This window comes from Microtus pennsylvanicus, chromosome 1 (assembly GCF_037038515.1).
Source record: "Microtus pennsylvanicus isolate mMicPen1 chromosome 1, mMicPen1.hap1, whole genome shotgun sequence".
Taxonomy (NCBI): domain Eukaryota; kingdom Metazoa; phylum Chordata; class Mammalia; order Rodentia; family Cricetidae; genus Microtus; species Microtus pennsylvanicus.
In genome coordinates, this window is record NC_134579.1 from 77,842,289 (window position 1) to 77,868,020 (window position 25,732).

The 25,732-nt window shown below is 40.1% G+C and overlaps 1 protein-coding gene across 2 annotated transcripts in view; it reads right to left on the reverse strand.

Annotated features, from left to right (window-relative positions):
* The window catches only part of Mapk1 (mitogen-activated protein kinase 1), a 66,414-nt gene that overhangs the window by 20,129 nt on the left and 20,553 nt on the right, over nucleotides 1-25,732 (reverse strand). For both annotated transcript variants that reach the window (XM_075970467.1, XM_075970476.1), the window contains exons 2-4: nucleotides 9,225-9,407; nucleotides 7,607-7,796; nucleotides 1,738-1,854 (exon numbers count right to left, since the gene is read on the reverse strand). In XM_075970467.1, coding sequence (XP_075826582.1) covers nucleotides 1,738-1,854; nucleotides 7,607-7,796; nucleotides 9,225-9,407 — 490 coding nt within the window. The remainder of the gene's footprint in view (nucleotides 1-1,737; nucleotides 1,855-7,606; nucleotides 7,797-9,224; nucleotides 9,408-25,732) is intronic.

Below are 25,732 nucleotides of genomic sequence, written 5' to 3' on the forward strand. Positions count from 1 at the left end.
TGAAACTCTTGTAGTTTAAAATACCCATTGCTCTGGGCCAAAGCTAAATAAAGGGAACAATGAAAATCCTAAATAATAACACATACAAATTAAGAGGAATCTGGGTTCCTGAGAGAAATGGCTGTTCCATGTCTGGGGCAGAGGGTGTATGTAAGACAGTCTAGTCTAGTGCAGCCGATGTCAGAGAACAGCAGGAAACTGTCCAAGGGTGCTGGGGAAAGGTCTACATACCAGACAGAATAGATTATAACTCAAGAGAATAAATAATAAATAACACCAACACAAAAGGGAAGACAGTTATGTTACCATCAAAAGAGAGTAAGAAAAGCATTTGAGAGTTTGATGAAAAGAAAACCTCACAAACAACTCTTTTCCCTCCAATTACTATTAACTGCAGTGTTCTAGAAATGACCCAGAAACTGCTCATGAGCATCACCTGTCATCAGTACAAATAGCTTTGCCTTCTAATATACTGAAGTTAGCATCGTTTCTGTGCATACACATTAAACGCATGACATAGAAGTCAAGTCCTGAGATGGTGCCACATCCTTCACCAATAGCATGGGTTAGAGCGGGTATTTGCTGTGCTAAGATGCAGTGACTGGTTCACAGCCATATTGGGTAGCTCATACCACTGCCTATAATTCAGCCTAAGGATCCAATGCCTTCTGGCATCTTTGGGCACTACACATGTGTACTCATAGACACATAACAACAAAACCAAAAAGCCTACCAGAAAAACCCAACAAACCCAAATGGAAGGAATCTCAACACCCTAAACAGCCCTCAAATTTGCCTACTAGCTTATATTTCTAAGAAAAAATGCATACATACTTCATTTTTTTCCCCAGTCATGTTTGTTTGTTATTTGTGACAAGGTCTTAATAGCCCAGGCTGGCCTTAAACTTGTGGCAATTCTACCTTTGCTCCTGAGAGCTGGGATTATGTCTGCCCACTTCTCCCTGCTCCACCCTCCCCATTCCTCCCTTTTCTGGTTTTTTGAGAGATCTCTATGTAGCCTAGGCTATCCTAAAACTTGCTATGCTGAATCATAGAGATCAGCCTACCCTGCCTCCTAAATGCCAGAAACAACGGTATGTGCTACCACATATTACCACAGTCCAGATTGCTGGATTTTTATTTCTTGAGACAGGGTTTCTCTGTGTAGCCCTGGCTATCCTGGAACTCGCGCTGGAGACCAGATTGAATTGAGACCATGAACTCAGAGGTTTGCCAGCTTCTGCCTCCTGAGTGTTGTGCTATATCGCCTGACTTCCAAGATCCAGGTTTTGTTAGCAGAGTTTGGAAGACCTGTATCTACTCTTAACAGCAACTCAGTGAAGAGGAGGAAGGGCTTCATTTTGAAATACAACTATCTACCCTGTAATTTCAAGAGTCCACAGTGGTTCCTACTTTTTCCACACCCAGTAATTTTGCTGAAGAGAAATTCTTCATTATCAGGCAAACTGAAGTTTGTAGGACAAACAGCTCTGGAACAAGAATTACTAGAACTGTAACAACATAAAAGCAGGTGTGGAAGCAGCTATAGGTAATGCCTCAGTACTGCAGATAAGGGAGGGCACAGACATTTATGGTTACGATGAATGAAGATGGTAAACCTAAGGCCCAAAAGTTAATTCTGAGAAAGACTAAGACAGCATTCTGGCTGTGGCAGACTGAAGGATAGCAGACTGAAGGATGAAGACCAAGGTTTATAGCTATAGTTTTTTTTCTTACCTTGGAATTCAACATAATTTCTGGAGCTCTGTACCAACGTGTGGCTACATACTCTGTCAAGAACCCTGTGTGATCATGATCCGGATCTGCAACACGGGCAAGGCCAAAGTCACAGATCTAAGGGAGAAAAAAATGGGATACCTTTTTAGAGACACCAAAGAGTTAATATCAAAACACTACGAAAATAAAAAGACAAGAGCAATGACATGAATAACAAACAAGTGTATGCTACCAATACTATGTTAGACACCTTTCTGGAAGGTACAAACTCATTATTCTCAAGTGATGACAAGACACATGCTAGAGGTGAGGAAACAGGCTAAATGATAATTTATTAGGTCATAATCTGACATGTTTGGATTTCATCACTGTCAGCTAGTGTGAGTGCATAGCACTCTCACTTAGGTGATCTGAGAAAAGCCACTTTAGGGGGACTAGAGAGATGTGTGTGTGTGTGTGTGTGTGTGTGTGTGTGTGTGTGTGTGTGTGTGTGTTTTTAAACCAAACAACTGATTTCCTCCTTTTTAAAAAGTATTTATTTATTTATTTATTTATTATGTATACAATATTCTGTCTGTGTGTGTGCCTGCAAGCCAGAAGAGGGCACCAGACCCCATTACAGATGGTTGTGGGCCATCATGTGGTTGCTGGGAATTGAACTCAGGACCTTTGGAAGAGCAGCCAATGCTCTTAACCTCTGAGCCATCTCTCCAGCCCCGAGATGTGTTTTTTGATAGTGAAAAAACCATAGATTACTCTTGCAGAGTAATATCCACACTAAGTGTCTCACAGTTGCCTATAAATTACAAGGGATCTGATCTGAGACTTTCTGGCCTCCTTGGGTATCCGCATATTACAATGTACAGAAATAAAATCACCAAATCCACCTCGAGTCCCTTTCCTCTCCATGCCATTGTAGCTTACAGAATCACTGATGATTTGCTCCTTAATCTGTCTGCCCTGCCCTACTTCTCAAACTCCTCTATTTCTGGTCTTAAAAAAAATATTTTTTTGCTTGTTTCATTTCCAAAAATTCTTCTCACTTCCTTACTTTTCACATAGTCAATCGTGACAGTTTTTCAGCTTTCATGTACTTAAGAAAAATCATTTGTTCTGATGTTCATTTATGTACTGTATTCATGTTTCATAGGTGGTGGTCAGAGGATGACTTTCACAAGTTGATTCACTCCTATCATGTGAGTCCAGATAGCAAACGCAGGTCATCTGGCTTTATCACTGGGCCATCCTGTTGTTCACCACTGCTCTGTACGTACGGCAACCAGCTTCTCACATGCTGACTCCCAGAAGCACCTCCCAAGGCTCTCATCATCCAGCTGTCTAAACACTGTGATGCTACTTAGGTGGGCTTCCTTACAGACCCCAAAGCATATAAAATGCAAGAATACTCTACTTAGGTCAATATAAATAAAAAGATCTTGTCCCCAGGAAACCAATGCAAGAAAGATACAAGTTAACAGATGGGACACAGTACAGTACAAGACTATTTGGAAAACAGATTAATATGGAGGCTTCATTGTATTAAGTCAGCTAAAAAACAAGGGCTGGCAACTTAAGTTCAACAGTAAAAGACTGGTTAATGATAACAAATACCTTGTAAAACCCCCACAAGAAAAGGTGAATGGTCTATGGCCCATAGCATTTTTAAATTATTCGTTTTCAAAACTGGTACTTTTTAATAAAAACAATTTGACCAAAATTTTGCCAGAGAAGGGCCAGAACTTTGGCTATAAAAGTAGGACAACAAAGGAAAAGCAAGTCTAAAAGATATAGGACATAGCAATTTGGACCTCCATCTCTGTTTAGACAGCCCAGAGAGTGTATCAGTAATTGAGAAAGATAAGCAAAGAGCCCCTACCCACTGCACAAATATCTTCCTCTAGATCACTGTGTAGGCCTTTGTTCTCAAAGAGCCTCTTGTTTACTTCAAGTACAACATCCAAGAAGCAGCACATTTATTTTACAGAATGTTATCAAAAGAAGTAGACAACTTGCTAACTCTCCTGCAGGCTACTTCTCATGTGGGTTCTCATGAAGGGCAGAGAGTGAGGAACTCCTGTGGGAATTGGGAATTCCACAGGGAATGCCCACTCCAGTCTCTCTACCCGGCATACAAAACCTCCTGTGCCTGAGCCTCCTTTAAAAGACAACTTGCTTGCCAATGATGAGATTATAACCCTGATGGTGACTGGTTCCCATACAGGCTATCAAAGCACTCTACCAATGAGTTACATTTCTAATCCAGCTGTTATTTTCACTATTATGTGTCTGTATGAAGATGTGTCTGTGCTATGGTGTGTATACAGAGGTCAGAAGATAACTTTTAGGAGTTGATTATCTCCTTTCACTGTTCAATACAGAGATCAAATTCAGGCTGTCAGGCTTGAGCAGCGCTTTTATCCACCTGAGCCATTTCACCAGCCCCCAGCTATCACTTTCAAGGAAGAATACAATTAAGTTCCAAATTCTGTCTGAATGATCTTGAGGCTTTCATTGTTTCCATTCTATGTGTTTCCTTAAGAGTCTTTTCTACCACTAGGTGTAGCAGAACATGAGTCCTAGCACTTAGGAGGCTCTGTGAGTTCAAGTCAGCCCCATTTACATAGTGAGTTCCAGGACAGCCAGAGCAACACAGTGAGATGCAGTCTCAAAAAAAAGTCCTATCAATCAATTCCTTACATGAAGGGTTTCCAGCACGAGGCACTGTGGTAGTTAAGACTCAAACAAACAAACAAAAAAAGCAATGAATAAATGATTTTTTCCATGTCTTAGCCACTTTCTATGGTAGACTACTACCAATACATTCATTTATGAGTGATTTAAACTTTTCAACATGTGTGACTCATAGTGTTTCTTTTTTGCAGAGCTAAATGCTTCATTTTATGATTCACCTTCAAGCAAAGCTCACCACTCAGTCCAGCCACAAACAACCCCTCCTCTTCCTTCCCCCTCTTTTCTTCCAGGACAGGGTTTCTCTGTGTAGCTAGAACTCACTCTGTAGATCAGGCTGGCCTTGAACTCATAAAGATCTGCCTGCCTCTGCCTCTTGAGTGCTGTGATTAAAGGTATGGAACACCATGCTTGGCCACGAAGTTTTCTTAATATCACACTACTGAAGACGAACCAAATCAGCAAAGTAATAAAATAACAACAACAAAATCCAAACAAATCTATCACAGCTACAGATAAAGCCCTAGTAATACTCAGAGTAACTCTATAAAAGAAGCCAGACAACTAGTGCAGCCCAAGAATCATAAAAGACCCTATAAATTTCAGCATTCCCATCTAACCACCTTTTGAACTATGTAAATGTTCATAAAAACATGTTTCATTTTGTATTTTTCTTTACAGGTATAACTACAATCAAACAGGCTATGGTAATGCTTACTGATAACTCTGTGAGTTCTGTTTTGCAAACAATGACCATATCTTCCATTTTTTGTCCCACAGAAAATGTGCCAACAGAAGCTGTAAATAGTTTTTAAACCCCTTATGTGTTTCTGTGGACCTGGGAAACAAAGGATCATCATGAAGTTCCACAATGCGGTACTACTTGACGTACTCTAGAGCTTGAGCAGGTGACTCACCTCTCCACTATTGTTAACTCATATGGCATATAAATATACTACCGGACAGCCTATTCGGCATGCATATGCTTGCTGTGGCAAATAAGAATCTCAGTAGAAAAACTACATTCGTTTTAGGAATGAAATGCTCTCCGTATGAATGATATACTCCAGATACACACCTTAAAAATATGAGTGAAGAGTCGGGCGGTGGTGGCGCACGCCTTTAATCCCAGCACTCGGAAGGCAGAGGCAGGCGGATATCTGTGAGTTTGAGGCCAGCCTGGTCTACAAGAGCTAGTTCCAGGACAGGAACCAAAAGCTACGGAGAAACCCTGTCTCGAAAATTAAAAAAAAAATAAAATAAAATAAAAAATGAGTGAAGCTAGCTAGCTATGGTGGAGCATGCCAATAATAAAAAGCTGAAGAGAATGAGGCAGGAGAATGGAGAGTTTGGGATCGTGCCCAACTATACCTTGCTGGGCGTGGCGGTATAAATCTAAAAGATTGTCCATATCTCATTTTCAGCCGATCTCTCTTGCTTATCAGTGACTGCCCAATCCCCAGTGCTGCCCCAAACGGAAAAGGATGTAGTACTTTTCTTAACTCATCCATTGCTTTTGACTTTTATTCCTCTGGTCTTCCTGCTTATGACACTCTATGTCCAACAGAGCCCCTCAATAATAAAAGCCAGTTCCATCTTGGAGGGCTAACATGGACATTACCATCTTCCTTTGCAAATGAATATTTTCTATGGCCAGATGCAGCGTATGCTGTTAATTATATACTGTCTGCTAGGTTTCCATCTCTCAGTTTTCCACTCTCAGGGGCAGATATTCAGCATCTTGGCTTGGCCTATCTAACAACATCTATTTACATAAGAATGTTCATTTAACTGAAAACTCAAGAAATTATTATTCCTACACATCTACATATATTTTTAAAATTTCTTTACTGGGATATTCTACACATAGTTAAAGTATACTATACTATAGTTTTTAATATTACAGCTACAGAGTTATGCAACCTCAAACAATTAACAACATAAAAAAACTTTAATGTGGGGCTGGAGAGATGGCTCAGTGGTTAAGAGCATTGCCTGCTCTTCCAAAGGTTCTGAGTTCAATTCCCGGCAACCACATGGTGGCTCACAACCATCTGTAATGAGGTCTGGTGCAGAGTATTGTATACATAATAAATAAATATTTGAAAAAAAACTTTAATGAATTAGTACGGTCTCCTCTAACGCTCTCAACTATAAACTCTATATAGATCTACCACATATTATTCACAATTACCTGGACATTTGGATTGTTTACATTTCTCAGTGACAATGATTACACTACCATGAATACCTATGCACAAGTTTTTGTGTGGACACATTATTTTAATTTTCTAAGGTACATATTCAAAAAAAACTTTTTGTGATGTGAGATGCCCTCCTGTATGCTGTTAATATGTTGCTTTTACTGATTGATGAATAAAGCTGCTTTGGCCTATGGCAAGGCAGAATATAGCTAGGTGGGAAAGCCAAACTGAATACAGGGGGGGAAAAAGGCTGAGTAGAGGGAGACACCAGCAGCTGCTGGAGAAACAAGATGTGAAGTAATAAGTCAAAACTCTAATGATAAAATATAAACTAATAGATGGGTTAATTTAAGTTGTAAGAGTTAGTTAATAATAAGCCTGAGCAAGCAGGCCAAACAGTATGTAATGAATATTACACCACTGAGAGATTATTTTAAAGCAGCTGTGGGACCAGGCAGGACGAGAAATCTCCAGTTACATCTTTGTCAATGTTCACTATCATATCTTTCTTCTTCTTTCCTTGCCAGCCTGGAACATGTCATATACACCAGGCGGACCTTAAACTTCCAAAGATCTGTTAGCTTCTGCCTCCTAGTGCTGGGATTTGAGGCATATGTGAACATTCCTGACATTATTGAACACTTAAGATTATATTCATCTCAGCAAGAAGCTGTATAATACCATGAACCTTGCTTTATTTTCTTGATACAAAGGATTAAAAAACAAAAACAATGCACATGACACTATATATAAAATATGTAAGCATACACACTCACGTAAGGGCTACTAACTTGCTACAGTGGCTACTATCTCTGGAAAAGAAGAGTGGGTTAAAGGAACAAGACTGATACTGTGTACTTGTGTTTTTGTTATACAATATTGTGTTTCTGGCAGTTTTGAATATAAATAACAATACCTCAAACACAAGTTGTTTTTAAAAGTATGTGTCATTCTTAAGAGTAATCGACTTGGCTGACCTTGAGATCACAAGTGGTGTTCAACAGGAGGTTGGAAGGCTTGAGGTCACGATGCAGAACGTTAGCTGAATGGATATATTTCAATCCTCTCAGGATCTGATAAAGAAAATAGCAGATATGGTCATTGCTGAGGTGTTGTGTCTTCAAGAGCTTGTAGAGATCTGTCTCCATGAGGTCCTGTACTATATATCTGTTTGACAGGTTAAGGTAAAACATCCAACAGTTGGTCATACTTAAGCAAAGCACCAAAAACAAATTCAATTTCTCTTAATCCTTTTCCCATACAGCAAGGTCATCAATGGGAAGGAGAAACTGAAGAGAACATGGGTACACTCTCATGGAAGAGAATATACATCATCTCTGCCCTATGTGGGCCTAAACTGAGACTTGAAACAGAATATTGGCCAATCTTGAAGTCTCAACTTCTCTCCTTTCCAAAATTGTCCATTATCAGCCAACTGCCTTCAAAGCTTAAAGAGCGTGGCGGTCAACAAACATCAACATTCATCTCTTTGGCCCAGAAGCAATGTGCAATGACACTTGTTTTCTTTACTTCCTGCACCATTATCTTCACAGACCTAGAAATGACATTGCCTCTGAGTCCAAGTCCAATCTCTGCCCTTCTTCCTTATTGACTAGCAGTGTGAAAAAGGGGATGATGCTGGATTTTTCTCTTCTTCCTTTGCTGCATAGCTACTACTTAAGCACCCAAAATTGCAACTAAGACATATCACTTCTTCTAAAAATTATACTGTGGTGTGCAGTGGTGCCACCCAGCTCTTGGTGGAGAAAGAGGCAGGCGAATCTCTAAGTTCAGAGCTCCAGGAAATGAGGCCACACAGAGAAACAGTCTTGAAAAACCCAAAACTTAAACCAAACCAAACTTGTCATCTACAAGAGGCTCCATGACAAAAGGTAAACCAAGACTAACAAGTGGTGGCAGCAGGAGGCATTTCACTTAAAATACCACACCACCTGCTAACAGGGCTGTTTAAAAGTGGAAAAATCTGACTGGAGACTTGGAGCTGCCATTCCCTAGTGGTGCAGACTACAAGGGGAACTTCTAGAGCAGTCTTGACCTCCAATGTAATACATGTAATGTAATGCAATTACGTGTGTCAGAGCTGATCCGGGCTTAAAAGACCAGGAGGCCCAGTTTACCCATTTTAAAGACAGGAAGTTGAGGCTGAAAGAGGAGCAGACTAGGACTGTCTGGAAGGCACTGATCCAGCAGGTGTACCCACTTCCTCATGTGAATGCTTGCTTGTTTCCCTTTTCACTATTATAACAAGTACAACAGGGCTGGAAATGACAACACCTAAGATTTTCCAAAACTAAAATTAAAGAAAATTGTTATAGACTGATACAGAAAACACTGAACTCACCTAAAACATAACTAAAATTAGTTACCAAAAACTGATAAAATGGAGAAAAGAGTAAAATGCTTTAAACACTAAAGTAAGTGCAAACAGATTACAATCTCTCCTCTTAGCATGCTATATGTGTATGGGCAGAGTGATTAAAACAATGCTTTTAATGTACTCTTCCTTGATTCCAGTTATTTAGTCCACAAAGTGATCAAGCAGCAGCAGCAGCGGCTAATGTTAGAAAAGGATACACATCTTTCATTTGCTCAATGGTTGGTGCCCGGATGATGTCATTGATGCCAATGATATTCTCGTGTCTGAAGCGCAGTAAGATTTTTATCTCTCTTAGGGTTCTCTGGCAGTACGTCTGGTGCTCAAAAGGACTGATTTTCTTGATAGCAACTCGAACTTTGTTGAGATTATCATAGGCAGAGCTAAAAATAAAAATTTAAAAAGGTGCTATGAGTGAGAAGACAGTATTAAAAACAGCTCACAGAATTTTTTGGCAGAAGGAATACAAACCTGTAAAGTATTAAAGTTTTAACATCTGTACTGGTACCTGAAGGTAAAGCAGGCAGCAGACGCTGACTGACACCTAAGAGCTACTACTCACAAGATGAATGCTCATTTCCATAAACAGGACACAAAACAAAACCCACAAGACAAACCAACAACAACAACAACAACAAAAATCAGCACATTTTCCCATTTTCTTAAATAGCAGATACATTTTGTTAGAACATTTCTGCCTCCAAAACAACTATTGACAGTTGCATTGAATTCCCTGACTCAGCAGAAACATCACATAAAATCAACCAACAGGCTTGCCACTAAAAACCAGATTTGGAAAGCTTAACTGTCTTTGATCAATCTCAACCTCATATTTTTTTTTAAAAAAAGGTTTGTTTATTTTTACTTTGTATATATGGATGCTTGTCTCCTTTATCAACCTCAACCTATTTTTTTCTTAAAATAATTTTTTTGCTTATTTTTATTTTGTGTATATAGATGCTTGTCTCCATATATGACGGTGCACAAGTATACAGTACCTGAGGAGGGATTAGACCTTTCTGAAATGGAGTTACAGACAGTTGAGAGCTGCCATCTGGCTACTGGGAATGGAACCTGGAAGTTCTGCAAGAACACCAAGTACTCTTAACCACCAAGGGATCTCTCTAGCCCAATTATTAACTTATGTGAACAAAACAGGACTATTTTTGTTGTTATTGCTTTCAAGAAACTAAATCATAATACTGAAGTAATTCTGAAACAAAACCTACAAAGTAATCTTCTAAAAAAAATACTTTCACGGATTCAACGCAATGCCCAGTAAAATCCCAGCAAAATTCTTCAAAGACCTCGAAAGAACCTTCATACATATGGAAAAGCAAAAAACCCAGGATAGCCAAAAAAACTTCTGGAGGCATCACAATCCCTGACTTCAAACTCTACTACAGAGCTACAGTATTGAAAACAGCCTGGTACTGGCATAAGAACAGACAGGAAGACCAATGGAACCGAATAGAAGACCCAAATATCAATCCACCCATCTTCGAACACCTGATCTTTGATAAAGAAGCAAAAAATAACAAATGAAAAAAAGAAAGCATATTTAACAAGTGGTGCTGGCATAACTGGATATCAACATATAGAAGAATGAAAATAGACCCATATCTATCACCATGCACAAAACTCAAGTCCAAATGGATCAAACACCTCAACATAAAGCCAGCCACACTGAACCTTATAGAAGAGAAAGTGGGAAGTATACTTTAACGCATTGGCACAGGGAACCACTTCCTAAATAGAACCCCAGCAGCACAGACACTGAGAGAAACAATTAATAAATGGGACCTCCTGAAACAGAAAAGCTTCTGTAAAGCAAAGACAGCCTACAGAATGGGAAAAGATCTTCACTAACCCCACATCAGACAGAGGTTTGATCATCAAAATATACAAAGAACTCAAAAAATTGGACACCAAAAGATCACATAATCCAAAAAAGATGGAGTACAGACCTAAACAGAGAACTTTCAACAGAAGAATCTAAAATGGCTGAAAGACACTTAAAGAAATGTTCAACATCCTTAGTCATCAGAGAAATGCAAATCAAAACAACTCTGAGATTCCATCTTACACCCGTAAAGAATGGCCAAGATCAAAAACACTGATGACAACTTATGCTAGAGAGCTTGTGGGGAAAAGGGAACACTTCTGCGTTGCTGGTGGGAATGCAAACTGGTACAGCTGTTTTAGGTATCAGTATGGCGATTTTTCAAAAATTAGGAAACAGCCTTCCTTAAGACCCACAATACCACGTTTGGGTATATACCCAAAGGAGGCTCAATCGTACCACAAAGACATGTGCTCAACTATGTTCATAGCAACTTTGTCATAGCCAGAGCCTGGAAACAACCTAAATGCCCCTCGATTGAAGAATGGATAAGAAAAATGTGGTACAGTTACACAATGGAGTACTACACAGCAGAAAAAATTAACGATAGCTTGAATTTTGCAGGAAAATGGAAGGAGCTAGATAACATTATTTTGAGTGAGGTAGCACAGACACAGAAAGACAATTATCACATGTACTCACTCATAGGTGGTTTTTAAACATAAAGCAAAGAAAACCAGCCTACAAATCACAATCCCAGAGACCCTAGACAAAAATGAGGACTCTAAGAGACATACACGGATCTAATCTATATGGGTAGTAGAAAAAGACAAGATCTCCTGAGTAAATTGGGAGCATGGGGATCTTGGGGGAGGGCTGAAGGGGGGTAGGGGAGAGGCAGGGAGGAGAGCAGAGAAAAATGTAGAGCTCAATAAATATCAATAAAAAAATGTCAAACAAAACAAAACAAAAATACTTTCACAGCCATGATAGGTCTTTAGTTTTTCCCAAGCTATCCTAAAGACACAACTAAATATTCTGAACAGAAACAATAAATATTTCACTTTCAATTTCAGGATGGTTCAAATTTTTCAATATTACTATTATCTTTTTTGGGGGCAGTCATTTACTTAAATATTTTCTACAAAGGCATTTTATATTAATAAATGTCAACATCTGGCCACTGACTATGGCAATGAAATATTTTGTTTCCTCATTAAGTACTAGAACCATAACACAGTAAAAGAGTTTATTATTCTAAAGTTCATGCTTCTAAAATGGTATTTATTTTTATTGATACCTCTGTTGAGTCCACCCGAAGATGATGCTTTAGGAGTAACCTTGGGGGTGGTTGCAATCATCTCACGATGCCATTAACACGCTGTATTGCCCCCAAATACTTTGAAATGAAATACAATTCTTAAACAGAATTAAGTATTTAAATGTTATTTTCCTTGGTTTGTACAGTAGGGCCCAAAGCAGTGGTTTTCAGGGAGGCAGGCAAAAGGATGTACAGTTTAGGCAAGTCTATCTACACTCGGGCCTACTTTAGGTTGTTGGTGGTGGTGCACACCTTACTGGGGGGGTATAGGCAGGTGGATCTCTTTGAGTTCAAGGCCATCCTGGTCTATACAGTTCCAGGACGACAAGAGAAACTCTGTCTCAAAAACAAACAAACAAAAATAAATAAAAGAAATAAATACTCTCTTTGGTAATCATAACAAAGAAAAAACACCATTAAAACAGTTAACAAGGGGGCTGGAGAGATAGCTCAGCGGTTAAGAGCACTGACTGCTCTTCCAGAGGACCTGGGTTCAGTTCCCAGCACCCATATGGCAGCTCACAACTGTCTGAAGATCCAGTTGCAAGGGATCTGACACCTTCACACCAATGCATATAAAATAAAGTTAAATAGACCATAAAAATATTTTTAAAAAACCCCACAGTTAACTAATGTTTGGGATTGTCAGCTCAGTGCCAGAAAGCTGCCTGGTAGCATCATAAAGCTGCGGTATTTGATCCTTCAGCACGGCAAAAATTAAATAAAAAAAAAAGTTGTAAAATACTGGTCAAAAACTCAACATTACAAATTCTTAGTTTTCACGGAACACCATAGTCAAATCTGGCCTGATTTACAGAATTATAATCTACCAGGATTGGCTTTTATGTTGTTGGTTCGCGTATTTATTTATATTTACTAATTTATTTAGTCTAGTTTGTTTGTTTTGAGGCGGGGTTTCTCTGTGTAGCCCTGACTGTTCTGGAACTCGCTCTGTAGACCACACTCAAACTCAAAGATCTGCTTCCTGAGTACTGGGATTAAAGGCATGTGCCACCACTGCCGAGCTATTTATTTACTTTTAAAGCAGGGTCTTTCTAGCCCTGGCTGTTCTAGAACTCAGATCTGCCTGCCCCTGCCTACCTGAGTGCTGGGATCAAAGGTGTGGCCAGCACAATGGGTTTGTTTAATGGGGCTGTTTAGGAGTCAAGCATCAGTGCAGCTTTCTACTATATCACCTGTCTTGGTGGTGAAATAAAACGATTTTTTTTTGTTTGAAGGTTTGACACCATCCTCTTCCAGCTTCACATGAAAGGAAGCCATGATCCTGTTCATATAGTGTGGCCTGCTCTTGTCTGCACAGATACACATGCAGGAAAAGGCTCATTTACATAAAGTAAAATTTTTAAAAGAAAGGGGAAAGTGAGCTACAGTATCTGTCCTGATGGCACATGCCTATAATCTCAGTACTAAGGAGGCAGAGGCAGGTGGATCTCTGAGTTCAAGACCAGCCTGGTCTATATAGGAAGTTCCAGATCAGCCAAAGTCATGTAGTAAATGACTCTGCCTGGGTCAGTGGATAAGAGTTCACACTGTTGTTCCAGGAGGCCCAAGTTCAGTACACAGCATCACTTCTGGATTGGATTTGAAGTCTGCTCTACAGGAGAGCTGTGTGTGTCTGGTACTAAAAGTCCACGGCCAGGGAAACCATGGGTCCTTGAGGAGAATCTACTAATGCTGTTTTGCTAACTGGACATGCTGTCAAATTGCCTTCTAAATATATCTATACCCGTAAGTTTCTTTTAAAGGGTCTTTAAAAAAAACTTTACTTAAATTTATTTTAATTTAAATTTAAATTCATGTGCATTCGTGTGAAGGTGTCAGATCCCCTGGAACTGGAGTTACAAACAACTGTGAGCTGTCATGTGGGTGCTGGGAATTGAACCAGGGTCCTCTAGAAGAACAACTAGTGCTCTGAGCCATTGAGCCATCTCTCCAGTCCCTAAACCCATTAATTTCAATGCATTCTCAATCTTGGTCAGAGAAACTTTCTGCAGTGGGCAGCAGTCAATGCAGAGACTTGAAAATGGTCAAAGTGCTGGGAACAAGTGACTGTTGAAATGTTCAGTCCTAAACTGCACATCTGTATCATGTCCCCATACCCTGGTCTCAGGAAATTTCATGGGAGATGCGGGGAAGAATGTAAGAGTTGGAGGATAGGGAGGAATGATGTGAAACTCTGCATATGATCACACCAGCATGAATGAGAGAAGCGTTCATGACATCCAATAATAGCTGAGGAGTAACTGGCAAGTGATGGTTGCTGGGAAAGAAGTAATTTTTCTTTGGAGGCACAGCTGCTGGTGGGTTGTCTATCTTCTGGTAGTGGCCCCATGTCCATGTAGGTACACTAACTGAACTCAAAGGTTATAAGAAAAATAAGAGAATAGGAATGTGGGAGGACTTTGGTGGAAGTGGAAAGAAAGATATGGGCTAGACATCACCCAGACACATTGCATATATGCACAAAATTATCAAGAATAAAAGAATTTAAGAGGGAGGGGGGAGACACAAGACTTTGGATATACGGTCTATCCCAGGGCTGAGATGAGTTGGAACAGGTTCCAGAAGCTGTTCTGGAAACGATAGACACAAAGGCCATAAAATTCTGGATATTATTTAACAGAAGCTTTGTGAACACTTAGGGAAGAAATGGGATTTAACATGAGTCAATTATGAATAGTCATGGTAAAGCAACTTCATTTCCTGTTTTGATAGGGTTACCACAGCAACAAGAAAATGCTGGTCACAGCTTCTGGGGAACTCAAGCTATTCGAAATGTACTTCCTTTTTGAAAGACTTCATCTTAAGGGTGGTGGAGGGAAAAAAAAAATTCTTGCTCTTGAGCTCTGAATTTAGTGAGGAATGGAGACGTCAATACACAACATTACCCTCACAGAAATACTAACACAAAGAGATTAATTCCAAATAAGGATATTAGAGAAAGAATGAAAAATTGGTTCTAAACTCCAGGTGCACATTTTAGGTTTTTCGAGACAGGGTTTCTTTGTATAGCCTTGGCTGTCCTGGAACTTGCTTTGTAGACCAGGCTGGTCTTGAACCCACAGAGATCTACCTGCCAAGGATTACATCACCATCGATGACCCAGATGGCCCAAGGTTATTTCAGATGCAGTTCTGAAACTGTCCCAAAGCTTGAGGACAAAATGAAAAAAGTTACTTTACACAGGAAAAACCAAGCAGCTATTAGCCACTACCAAGAGGTCGCAAGGAAACGCATACCTTCCAATATGACAGAATACAGGCTCCGCCTCTAATATTCTTGTGTAAGGTTTTTTTTTCAAGTCTACAATCCCAACCATAATGAGAAAAATTCAAAATGGGGCCCTTAGGATGGGACCTGAGAATTTCCTCTGCCTAAAGAGCAACTCAACTATAAAGCAAAGTTTATGCAGATACAATTCAAGAAGAGGGCCAGAGCCGGGCGATGGTGGCGCACGCCTTTAATCCCAGCACTCGGGAGGCAGAGGCAGGCGGATCTCTGTGAGTTCGAGACCAGCCTGGTCTACAGAGCTAGTTCCAGGACAGGCTCCAAAGCCACAGAGAAACCCTGTCTCGAAAAACCAAAAAAAAAAAAAAAAAAAAAAAAAGGAAGAGGGCCAGTTCTATCTCAAGGCAGAATTGAACAAACACATGGTTCTAGACAGAGTCAGGAACAGAATCTTCCACAGCTATTGAGGAATGCTGTTGAAGTCAAGGGTGTCCCTGTATGGAGGCCTGGAGAGCCACTGCATGAAGCTGTGAAAGTTAAGCCTGGATTCTGATGGAGGCCACAAGATGTTGGAGATGACAGGACAGTGCCATGGGATATCTGCTGAGGACAACTACCGAAAGAGAATGGAACCAGTCCAAAGAGAGAGAAGTATGTTGCAGTCTACAAAGCTGGAAGGAGTTAAAGATCTGAAGAGCTATTCAAGCTTTTTTGACATGAGATGTAGAGCTACAGGATTTGGAGTTTGCCCTGCAGGGTTTAGGTCTTGTTTTGGCTCAGAAAGCAGAGGCAGGTGGATCTTGTTTTGGCTCAGAATTTCCTCAATAATCACTCTTTCATCCCTTTGGAAAGGCAAATTCTATGCCATTTGTTGGAAGTATGCAATTTGCCTTTTGCTTTTATAGGGCTTTATGGTTAAAAGATTGCCTTAAGTCTCAGAAGAGACTTCGGATTTTTGAAACTGTGTTGAAACCGTGAAAGACTATGGGGACTTTCAAAGTTGGACTGAATACATTTTGTATTATGATATGGTCATGAGCCTCTGCCTTTAGGGGTCAGGGAATGGAATGTGGTGGTTGGAATAAGAATGATCCCCACAGGCCCATATATTTGAATGTTGGTTCCCAGTTGGAACTGTTTAGAAAGAATTAGGTGTGTCACTGGAAGGTGGGCTTTGATGTTTCAAAAGCCCATACCAGGCCCAGCCTCTTTGCCTCTAACTTTTGGATAAAATGAAAGTTTTTGCCGGGTAGTAGTGGAGTATGCCCAGTGTCACAGTTCACTTCCTAGTGCCTTCTGATCAAGATGCAGCCAGCACCATGTCTACCTGCACACTACCATGCTCCCTACCATGATGATAATGGACTAAATAAATCTCTGAAACTATAAGCTATCACCTCAATTAAATGTTTTCCTTGTAAGAGCTGCTGAGATCATGGTATCTCTTCACAGTAATAGAAACCTTAACTAAGACAGTTGGTAAAGTACACACCATACAAGCATGGAAACCTGATTCCTAGCACACACATGTGAAGCAAGGCTCGGTGGTGTGTGCTCATAATCTCAATCCTGGGAACGTGGAGATAGACAGATTCCTAGGAATGGCAGGCCAGCTATTTTAATCCAACAGCAGAGCCCCACGCTTCAGGAAGAAATCCTATGAGAGAGAGGAGAGAGAGGGGGGAGGGGGAGGAGAGAGATAGAGATAGATAGAGGGGGGGAGAGAGGGGGGAGGGGGGGAAGAGATAGAGGGGAGAGAGACAGAGATAGAGAGATAGAGATAGAGAGGGAGAGGGAGAGGGAGGAAGAGAAGAAAACGAGGCCGGAGAGATGCATGCTGGCTTCTCTTTCAGAGAACTTGAGCATCTACGCCAGTTGGGTCACAACCACCTTTAACTCTAGTCCCAAGGAACCAAATAACCACCTTTGACTTCCAAGTGCAGCTATACACCTGTGACATTTAACTCATATAGACACAAGACATAAAAAACAATAATTATAACAATTTAATTATAACATTTTTTTTGCTGGACTTTTGAGAGGCAGAGGCAGGCAGATCTCTGATCTCAAGACCAGCCTAGTCTACAGAGTGAGTTCTGGAAAGCCATGGCTACACAGAGAAACCCCGTCTTAAAAAACAAAACAAACACAACCAAATCTCTTAAAAGAATACAAGGTAGCCGGGCGATGGTGGCGCACGCCTTTAATCCCAGCACTCGGGAGGCAGAGGCAGAAGGATCTCTGTGAGTTCGAGACCAGCCTGGTCTACAGAGCTAGTTCCAGGACAGGCTCCAAAGCCACAGAGAAACCCTGTCTCGAAAAACCCAAAAAAAAAAAAAAAGTAGAGGCACTTATGAGAAACCACACCCATTCATGCACATTCACACCCACCTTATAAGAACATGCACCCTTACACACACTGAGCTATGATACAAAATTAAGGGGCTGGTTTCTTTCATGGTTTGTGGTTGATACTGAAGGCAACTCCAAGGGAAATGTTCTGAACAGGTTTTGATTAATGACAATACCTTTGGAACAAATGCCTAGCCTTCCACAATCTCCCTATGCTTTGCTATGAAATTTCTGAGTATGTTTAGCTTTTCTCTCTATCCTCTCTAGCTACCTGTCATGCAGTCATATCGCATGGCAAAAGCTCAATAGTATTTGTCTAAATAAAGTGGTTATGTAAAACTATCACACACTGTACACAATGTTAAGCAACCAAAATGCTACCTATCAACTGTGAATGGATTATTTTTAGAGGAAGCCATTAAGCTGTTCTCTAAGCCTCCCATTTTGGAGAACTTTAATTATCTAAACACAAAACTACAGTACTTCATTTCACAGATAAAAATTAACTCGTCTTCAGATGCTAAGCAAGTTAGACTGATCCAAATTATTGTTCCAAAAATAAGCAGGTAGATGATAATGATTGCTTTAAAAGTATTCCTTACTTTAACTTAGCTCTCTCATAGTGCACCAAGCCACTGCAACTGGGTTTTTGTCCTTTTCTTTTTCTTTTTTTAAAAGCGAGTTCAAGTCATTAAATGAGGATATAAAAGAACAGAAGCTAGCCTAAAGCCATTTTGGCTCTGAAACCAACAGTAATAAGTGCTTTGGAGCCACTCAAATGATTAGTGTGTAGGCTTCAATACCTTACAGGTACTGTAAAATCTGATGCCGTAAGTAACCTCTAGGTGCTCTGGGCTAATGCTGATGGCTGTGAATGCATTGTTTGTTCAACATGTTCTGGCCTTAAAACTATTTTAAGTTTTCTTTCTTTCTGATCTATACAAAGAGTTCTAGAACAGCCAAAAATGCATAGTAAGACTGTCTCAAACAAAAACACCCCCACCTGCCAAAAACCAAACAGATTTATTTAATTACTTATTACTTTTATGTGCAATGAGCATATCTTCATGAACTCATGTGCATAAGCATGAAGAAACTCAGATACCAGAAGGAGAAATTAGATACCCTAAGTTACCATATATGGGTGTTGAGAACTGATGCTGGGTCCTCTTCTAGAACAGCCAGTGCTCTTGACACTAAGCCCCCCAAAATCTTACTGTTTATTACATTTTCCAGTATGCTACTCTAAAAAAGAACTAATTTGTCAGAAGTATTCAAATCAAGAGATCTGAGTTTTTGTCCTGACCTAGATATGCCTTACATGTGCTGCAATACTGCTAAATTACAAAATAAGAAAGCCCTGCCCACGCACTAATACAGAGAAGAGCAGCCCGGCACCTGCACAAGGATGATGTACAAGTTCATGAAGAGCCATATTTTAAAAGAGAAGAAAACCAACCTGTAATAGCTACTCTTGTCAATCCGATCACATCTGGAACCAACTAAAAACCAAGTGTATGGCCAGGCAGTGGCAGCACAGATCTTTAATCTCAACAGAGGCAGGCAGAACTCTGGGAGTTCAAGGCCAGCCTGGTCTACAAGAGCTAGTTCCAGGACAGCCTCCAAAGCTACAGAGAAACCCTGTCTCAAAAAAACAAAACAAAACAAAAACAAACAAACCAAACCAAGTATCTGGACACACCTGGGAGGTTTTTTTCCTGATCAAATCATCTGATGTGGGAATAAATGAATTCCCCTTTGATCGGGACCACATCTTCTGCTGGCAGCGAATTTAAGTACATGGAGAAAGGAAGCTTGCTCTCTGCCTACTTGTCCTCATTTTCACTGGCAAGTCCTCTCTCCGCTTTCTAGTCTGGTAATCCAGTTATACTGAGGAACCATCTGAGACATCCAGCCCTGTGAACGAGAACAACTACTGGATTCTTGTACTTTCCACTGGGAGCCAGCTACTGTTAGAAGAGTCAGATCATAACTATAAGCCATTGTAATAAATCGTGTGTGTGTATGAGAGACAGAGAGAGAGACTGATTTTCATTCCATCAGTTTTCTTTCTCTGGAGAACCCTAAGTAATACACTACCTACCACATATTGGACAGAAGCTGAATACATTAATGTGAATTCATGTGTAGTATATCCTGCAGAAGCAAATGAATGAGGAAGACAGGTGTGGAGGTCCATGTTTCTAATCCTAGCACCTAATAGAGGTACTTTAAGAGCATTTCACAGAATAATAGAATGGTAGTTGTTATCCCAAATGGAATAAATACGTAACAAATCAACTTAATTGTAACACAAATGAATTGCAGAACCACACTAAGAACAGTAGGGAAAATTCTGTCAGACAGTACTTTAGTGGGATACTTTAAAGCTAAAGGCATAAAGAAATAAACTACACACAGATGCTAGAACTTTTATTTGAGTTACGGGCTCACAACTGTAGTCCTGGCTAGCCTCAAATTCACAGAAATCTGCTTGCCTCTGTCTTTTGACTGGTAAGATTAAAGGTATTGAGTGACACCTAGGCAAGCAGTCAGTTAACACATACAGAAAAAGACGCAATCCGTAAGTCAGTATGCATACATTTTCCTAGCTCTTCCTACTGAGACCTATAAGCATCAGAACCCCAGGAGCAATAAACATACAACTATACTCAAGAAAAAGATGGGGTTTGTTGAAGGAATTTAGGCTAAAGAAGCAAACAACCCTAAAGTTGAAGATTTTGAATTGGATTATTGTCTGTAGAATAAAACAGGGACAGACAAAGCAAACATAAGATAATGAGCCACACTGATGAACAGATTACAAACAAGGAGAAAGCTAAAACTGTGCAGTGCTAGGACCTGGGTGCTGGATCAAAGGTGTGTACCACCATACCTAGTTATAATAATTCTAAATGAAGCTTATTCTACTGTCTATCTTCTCATAATAAACTAAAGATTTAATTAATACCCAATTTCTAATGGATAAACAGCCTAATTATTTAAATATAATTCAAATACTTGATAGAAGCGCAAAACTGAGTAAAAGATTTAGCTTTACAAAAAAACCCCAATAGAATAAGGCAATTCTAACTACCCGATGCTCTAAAAAACAACAAAAAGGCACGCACACACACCCTAGGCTGTTCTCAACTTTTACATAGCCAAGGATGACCTGAACTTCTTCTAATCCTCCTGCCTTGACATCCTGAGTGTAGGAATTACAGGTGTGCAGCATGCTATCCAGTTTATACAATGTAAGATCGAACCCAGTGCTTTATACATGCAAGGCAGGCACTCTACCAACCCAGCTCTGCCCTCACACATCTATTTAAAAGTAAAAGAAAATCACATCAAGGGGGACTAAGGAGGCACAAAGATATTGCTAACAAGTTTAATGGTATCATAAATGCAAACCTGTTTCTGCACACAGAGCAATCTGGTCATGAACTACAAACACTTTTTTATTTGATCTGGACATTCCATTTCAGATAGAGTCTGGGAGCACTGTTGTACTAAGAAAAAGCTTAGAATTGTTTCATTTAAAAATAGTGTCTTACACTTTTAATCTTAGCACTGAAGGCAGAGGCAGGTGGATCTGAGTTGGAGGTCAGTCTGGTCTACAAAGTTGAGTTCCAGGACAGCCAAAGATCCACAGAAAAACCCTGTCTCAGAAAACCAGAACAAAAAAATGGTGAAGCAAAAGAAAGTCAAACAAATGAGGGACAATTTATTTTAAATAAAATTTAACTTTAGGTTGCTAGTACACGTCGTAAGTAACTCACAGATATGTGAAAGAGATAGTAACACACAATCATATAGTGTAAGAAGTACACAGGGTAAAAAACACCAGAAACAAAACACACACAGAAAAACCAAGGGGCTAGTTAAGATGGCTCAGTAGTCAAAGGTGCTTACTGGCAAACCAAACCTGAAAACCTGAGTTCAATCCCAGGGGATCCAATAAAAGAAGAGGAACAGGGTAAGAGAGTAAATAAAACTCAACAATGCCAGGCAGTGGGTGGCACACGCCTTTAATCCCAGCACTCGGGAGGCAGAGGCAGGAGGATCTCTGTGAGTTCGAGGCCAGCCTGGTCTACAAGAGCTAGTCCCAGGACAGGCTCTAAAGCTACAGAGAAAGCCTGTCTCGAAAAATCAAAAAAAGAAAGAAAGAAAGAAAGAAAGAAAGAAAGAAAGAAAGAAAGAAAGAAACTAAACAACAACTAAATAAAGCAAAGTAAAAACTAAATAAACTAATTAAAGTAAAAACAAGTAAATCAAGAAACTCAATAGAGTAATGAGAACTTGAGCCTCAAGTGAGGAGAAGGAAAAACAATAAATAGGAACCTAAAGGAGAGACAAGCTGAAGCAAGAACTGCCTTTACTTTTAGAATGCAGAGCTATGAGCACTTTATGCAACACAACGGCACAAGAGTTACCGAAGCTGGGTATGGTAACCCAGGCCTTTAATCCCATCAGTCTAGGAGGCAGAGACAGGTGGTTCTCTATTGAGTTCAAGACCAGCATGGTCTACCTGGTGAAGTGCGTGCGAGGCCAGCCAAGACTAAACTCGTGAGACCAAACCTTTTTTTTTTTTTTTAAAAAAGGGGGGGGGGGCTGGAGAGATGGCTCAGAGGTCAAGAGCAGTGGCTACTCTTCCAGAGATCATGAGTTCAATTTCCAGCAACCACATGGTGGCTCACAACCATGTATAATGAAATCTGGTGTCTTCTTCTGTAATGCAGACAGAACACTATATACATAATAAACAAATCTTTAAAAAATAAAGAAGAAAAGAAAGCATAACAATCAGCTGAGCTGGTGGCTGTTGTGAGCAGTATTATAACCAGGGCACATCTTCATTCCATTCTTGCTGACAATCTCCACTCTTCCTATGGCTAACCCCGCGCATAGGGCCAGTGTTAATAATTTATTTTTTTTTCCCATTAACTTACCTTCTTAGCTCCCTCAGGGAACAGATGCCTGAGGTCTCCTGGATGGCAGCTAACTTCTTCACCCATACCTCCCATTGGGCGTGAGCCCACTGACTCCTCAACTTCCCATTCCAACATTGTCTTATGCCTACAAAAGTAGCCAGATATAAACCCAGGGCCCAAATACCTGAAGAGTCTGGGATGTTTGGGGGGAGCTCCATTTCTCCCACCCCCACTCCATACCCTGCCCAGTCTCAGAAAGCCCTCTCTAAACAGCGGCTCCTCCCCTCAAAGATGACAGGGACCATGCTAACAGGCAATTTAAGATGCAGTCCACCGACTTGCCACATGATTCTCCCTCAAGATTTTCTCTTTATCACTGAGACTACCCAGCTGTTGTCTTACTCATTAAACCTGGACTTTTAATTCTTAATTCAGTTTGGTTTGTCAATGGAGAGGCTTAATATCGGGGTACAGAAATCTTGCAGTCCTGTCAACACAACCCTTACCCTTCCAACCAACCAAAACTACCTATAACGAGTCAAAGACTTTGAAAAGACTAGAGATATCTCGTGGAAAGATGTGGAGGAAACTTTTTTATAAAGGAAATGGCTTTTAGCATGAAATACTTGAGAAAAAAAATGTATCTGCCTTAGATAGATGAAAAAGAAGTTAAGAAAAAAAATACCCATTTCAAAAAAGACCAACAGGGAGACAGACTAAATATTGGGGAGTGTACATGTTTCGACCGAGAAAGAGTGGTAGTAGTGGAGACATGTGGCTACAGCAAGAAGCAAGTTCAGGAGGAACAGTACAGATCATCCCTGAGACAATCTGTGAAGTGGACAATGACAAAAGGCAAGACCTGGGAAAGCTCAAGACTAGATCAAAAGGCTGGAATGATAGTTCAGTATCAAAGCATAGACTGCTCTTCCAGAGAGGGATCAGGTTGGACTCCCAGCACCCACAACTCTCTGTAACTCTAGTCCCAGAGGATCTGACACCCTCTTATCACTTCCATGGGCACTACACACAACTATATGGTATATAGACACATATGCAAATAAAACACTCATACATATAAAAGTCAAATAAAAAAATAAAGAACCTATTCAACCGTACATGGTAATGTGCAATATAAGGTCATTCTCATACAAGTGTATGTCATACAATGTTAAGTAAATCCCTTGCTCCATAGCCCTACCTACCCTCTGCCTTCTTTCCCCTTCCCACTGGTCTTGTTTCTCTTCTCCAGACAGTTCTGCTTTGCTTCTACTTTCACGTCAATATACAATGCATGACTTTATAGCCTGCAGGAAAATTAAGAACCACAAATGATTTTTAAAAACTCATCTGTGGGGGCTGGAGAGGTGGGTCAGAGGTTAAAAGCACTGCACTTGGCTGCTTTTCCAGAGATCCTGAGTTCAATTCCCAGGTGTACATGCAGGTAGAACACAAAAGTAAAACAAACCAAACCAAAACCACCTCATCTTTGAATGGCTTAATTTGCTTAATGATTATCTTCAGTTGCATTTAAAAGGGACTTCTGACACAGGCTATAGCATGGATAAATAAATCTTGAGGACATTAAGACCAAGATAAATGAAGTAAGTCAGTCACAAAATGCCAAATTCAAAAAAAAAAGCCAAATTCATATAAGGCAGAATGGGAATAATTGCCAGGGAATAAAGAGAGGGAGGAATGGAGAGTAGTTATTTAATGGGTATATGTTTTCAGCTTTGCAAAAAGAAGAGAATTCTGGAGCTTGATTATATAATGTAAATATACTCAAATACTGAATGTATTTATTAAAATAGTTAAGATGCCAAGGCATCATCATTTTTTAAAAAGATTTATTATTTTATGGGTATAGGTGTTTTGCCTACGTATATATCCGTGCACCATGTGCCAGAAGAGGACACCAGATCCCCTAAAACTGGAGTTCCAGATGATTGTGAACCACTACATAGGTGCCAAGAATTGAACCTAGGTTCTCTGAAAGAGTGATTTTAACCACTGAGCCATCTCTCTAGCCCTGACAGACTTGGCACTGTCAACTGTAATCCCAACACCTGAGAGGCTGAAGGACAGTTGTGAGTCCAAGGTCACAAAAATCGAACCTTGTTCCACAAGAGTAGGAATAAGATTTTTTGTTTTGTTTGTTTGTTCAAGGCAGGATTTCTCTGTGTAGCCCTGCCTGTTCTGGAACTCTTATCTATAGATCAGGCTGGCCTCAAATGCAGGAGATTTGTGTGCCTCTGCCTCAAGTACTGGGATAAAAGTGTGTAACCACAACTGCCCAGCCAAAATGGTAAATTTAAGTGTCTTTTACACAGTTTTTTTCAAAGCCTTCATGAAGTTACCTATGTTCAGAAACATTAATTAGGCTACACACCCATCATTTGCTTCAGGGCTTTCATTTCCAGCCCTAGTCTCAAGACATAGTTATTTAGCTGATGCAATCATTTCTATACTTCAAAGGTATAAATATGTCTCACCCAGGAGAAAGGAGGCTAAGGTTACAGCAGTAAATGTTAGCATTCCCATCATTCAGGAGATCACCATGAGATCCAGGACATCTTGGGTATACAGTGAGTTTCAGACCCATCTGGGCTACTGTGTAAGAAAGATACTGTCTCAAAAACGCAGTGTCTAAGTAACCCAGTGTTGAAGGCCAGAGCTGAGATTTTAAAAGTGGTGTTATAAAACAATACATGAGATATTTCCTGCTTGAAGAAGGTTGCAAGAAAGTAAACAGGAATATCAAGACACCCCAAGGCACTATCACTAATATTGTTATACATCCTTAAGTACTGTATATTGTGCATGTATTAGCTGTTGGAGATGAAACAAGAACAAGTAATTAAGTAACTTAGATCCCTCATGCAATTGTGACAGACACTCAACTGATAATTCTCTTACATATACTTAGTTTGACCAGATTTTAAGGTAAACCAAAGCCCAAGGAAAAGACTCACCTCTTACATATACTTGGATCGACCAGATTTT